Below are 3,514 nucleotides of genomic sequence, written 5' to 3'. Positions count from 1 at the left end.
CTACTGGGGTCGGGACATGGTGGGTGTCTTGGTGGGTGTCATGGTAGACCCAGCTGCAAACAGGGATGCTGGTGCCTGTTTGCCAGCTCCACAACTGGTTTACTGGTTGGAGGCGACTGCATCCCCAGGGGTTTGCCCTGTTTGCCACCAGCATCCCCTGGGTCATGACACCCACCATGTCCTGACCCATCAGTTGTGGATGGGTGCTGGCATCTACTGGGGTCAGGACATGGTGGGTGTCATGGTCCTGGGGATGCTGGTGCCTGTTTGCAGCTGGGTTTACTGGTTGGAGGCGCGACTGGGGGTTGCCTGTTTGCAGCTGTTTGCCCTTGGTGACCCATCGGTTTTGTGGATGGGTTCTGGCATCTTTGCAGGGTCAAGACATGGTGGGTGTCTTGGCCCTGGGGATGCTGGCGCCTCCAACCAGTAAACGGGTGTCATGGTCTGGGGAGCTGCAAACAGGCGACTGGGGTCATCCCCAGGGCCTTGACACCCAGTTGTGGATGTGCTGGCATCCTGGGGTCAGGACAGGTGGGTGTCATGCACCCTGGGGATCCACAGCTGGGTTTACCAGCATCCCCAGGGCCATGACACCCACCATGTCCTGACCCCAGTAGATGCCAGCACCCATCCACAACTGATGGGTCAGCAAGTTGCAAACAGACCCATCGGTTGTGGAGGGTGCTGGCCTATTGGGTCAGGGAACCCCAGTCGCCATGACACCAACCAGTAAACCCAGCTGCAAACAGGCACCAGCATCCCCCAGGGCCATGACACCCACCATGTCCTGACCCCAGTAGATGCCAGCACCCATCCACAACTGATGGGTCAGCAAGTTGCAAACAGGGAGCAACCCCCAGTCGCCTCCAACCAGTAACCCCAGCTGCAAACAGGCACCAGCATCCCCCAGGGCCAAGACACCCACCATGTCCTGACCCCAGCAGATGCCAGCACCCATCCACAACTGATGGGTTAGCAAGTTGCAAACAGGGAGCATCCCCCAGTCGCCTCCAACCAGTAACCCCAGCTGCAAACAGGCACCAGCATCCCCAGGCCAAGACACCCACCATGTCCTGACCCCAGCAGATGCCAGCACCCATCCACAACTGATGGGTTAGCAAGTTGCAAACAGGGAGCATCCCCCAGTCGCCTCCAACCAGTAACCCCAGCTGCAAACAGGCACCAGCATCCCCCAGGGCCAAGACACCCACCATGTCCTGACCCCAGCAGATGCCAGCACCCATCCACAACTGATGGGTTAGCAAGTTGCAAACAGGAGCATCCCCAGTCGCCTCCAACCAGTAACCCCAGCTGCAAACAGGCACCAGCATCCCCAGGGCCAAGACACCCACCATGTCCTGACCCCAGCAGATGCCAGCACCCATCCACAATTGATGGGTTAGCAAGTTGCAAACAGGAGCATCCCCAGTCGCCTCCAACCAGTAAACCCAGCTGCAAACAGGCACCAGCATCCCCAGGGCCAAGACACCCACCATGTCCTGACCCCAGCAGATGCCAGCACCCATCCACAACTGATGGGTTAGCAAGTTGCAAACAGGAGCATCCCAAGTCGCCTCCAACCAGTAAACCCAGCTGCAAACAGGCACCAGCATCCCCCAGGGCCATGACACCCACCATGTCCTGACCCCAGCAGATGCCAGCACCCATCCACAACTGATGGGTTAGCAAGTTGCAAACAGGGAGCATCCCCCAGTCGCCTCCAACCAGTAAACCCAGCTGCAAACAGGCACCAGCATCCCCCAGGGCCAAGACACCCACCATGTCCTGACCCCAGGAGATGCCAGCACCCATCCACAACCGATGGGTCAGCAAGTGGCAAACTGGAAGCAGGGACCTAGAGGTTGGGGGGGCTCTCTTTCTCGCCTAGGCACTTCTCCTCTTCCTCTTCTTCTCTCTCCTCATGCGTAACCATTCCAGGGCATTTTTCATTATTTTCTGTTTACTCTGTTTCCTATTGGTTTCTTCTGGTATCCTCTTCTTTCTCTCCTCTCTCTTCATGCGTAATCTTTCCAAGGCGTTTTTTACGATTTTCTGTTGACTCTGCTTCCTACTGGATTCTTTTGGTTTCTGCGGCTTGCTCCTAGATTGGAGACGGCGTTGACAACAGCCATGATTCTCATACATTTCACACACATCAGCCATGCGATCGAATCCCATCATGAATACGCCATGTATAAACCATATGATAATCTGTATCCACATGCATCTCGGTTTCTTCTCATAGTACTTGATATCGCTGGCGATTTCATCCCACAGAAGAGCGCTCCCAATATTTCCTCTTCTGAGCGCTTCCAGCATAGCGCTCCTAGTTCTTCCTCTTTTGATATACTCGCTCAGCACTTTCCCTCTTTTCTTTTCCACCTTCTCCAGTTCAGCCGAAGGCAGATAGACCACCTGAACCATGTCTTTAGAAACTACCCTCACTACCCACCAAAAGTTGAATGGTACGCCTTTCCATTCATAGAGAATATCTTTTATATCTCGCTCTGAGTAAAGATAGTAATAACGGTTGCGTTTATCCCTTCTACACCGACAAAACTGTCTCCTCCACTTCTCCCACTGTCCTATTTTCTTTGGCGGTTCCTCTGTGGGATCTGTGGTAAGTCCTTCGGTGGCACTGGTCTTCACTTGCCCCTCGAGCTCCTGTGTACTTACTTGTTCTTTGTCCTCCTTTGCACTTACTTGTTCTTTGTCCTCCTCTTGATCTCTCCTCTCAGTCTCAAATTCCTGGATTTTTCTCTTGTTGGCTTCATTCTCTTTCTGTAGACGGCTTCTCTCTTCCTCGAGCTCTGCCACCCGTCTTTTCGCCTGGTCTAGTCCCTTCTCCAAATCTCGAATCTTCCTATTTTTTTCGTCTTCTTCTGGGGCTTTCAAATGCTTAACCTCCTCCCGAACGAGAGTAAGCAAACGTTGCATCTCCTTCTCCCTCTCATTTTGTTCAAGCAATTGTCTCCGCAGCATTTTTTGTCCTTCTTTTAATTCTTCGATGTCCTTTGTTGCAGGCGACATCGTCTCCCGAGCTGTGGTCCATTCCGCGTCATCAAAGCTTTCAGATAGCCCCGCACGCGGGACTGCTACCTTAGAGTCGCTGCGTTTTTCACGTGTGGCTTCGGCGTCGGCTTCTCTCGTGACTCCGACGAGCTGTTTATTATCGTGGTCGGACTTTTCTTCATTCTTACGGGCGGGAACTTTGCGCATTATGTTCGCACTTGCCACCGCTTTCGTCCCAATATTCACGGGAATTAAGGGATTTTGACAAAGGAAAAATCTATTTCTGAGGAAGGTCCCGTGTCACCCGGTGAAATTCCATTACAGCACGAATTTCTAGGTATAACATTGCTAGATATACCAGAGAAAAAGAGCTTTCAGAAAGCTGGGGTTACTACCCCAGTCGAGCGTCTTCTAGGAAGACGTCGGTATAAGGAGGGTGAGTGAAATACCACTACCACGGAAACCTACTCGAAAAGATCTCCCTATCAAAATCCCCGGAACA

General features: G+C 53.0%; 1 protein-coding gene across 1 annotated transcript; it reads right to left on the bottom strand.

The window, feature by feature from the left end:
- Positions 1-1,884: 1,884 nt before the first annotated feature.
- LOC136844741 (trichohyalin-like) lies at positions 1,885-3,219 on the bottom strand. Its single transcript, XM_067113975.1, has one exon. The coding sequence runs from the start codon at positions 3,217-3,219 to the stop codon at positions 1,885-1,887; it is 1,335 nt and encodes a 444-aa protein (XP_066970076.1).
- Positions 3,220-3,514: the final 295 nt, after the last annotated feature.

This window comes from Macrobrachium rosenbergii, chromosome 13 (assembly GCF_040412425.1).
Source record: "Macrobrachium rosenbergii isolate ZJJX-2024 chromosome 13, ASM4041242v1, whole genome shotgun sequence".
Classification (NCBI taxonomy): Eukaryota; Metazoa; Arthropoda; class Malacostraca; order Decapoda; family Palaemonidae; genus Macrobrachium; species Macrobrachium rosenbergii.
This window is presented reverse-complemented; position numbering and strand designations above follow the sequence as displayed.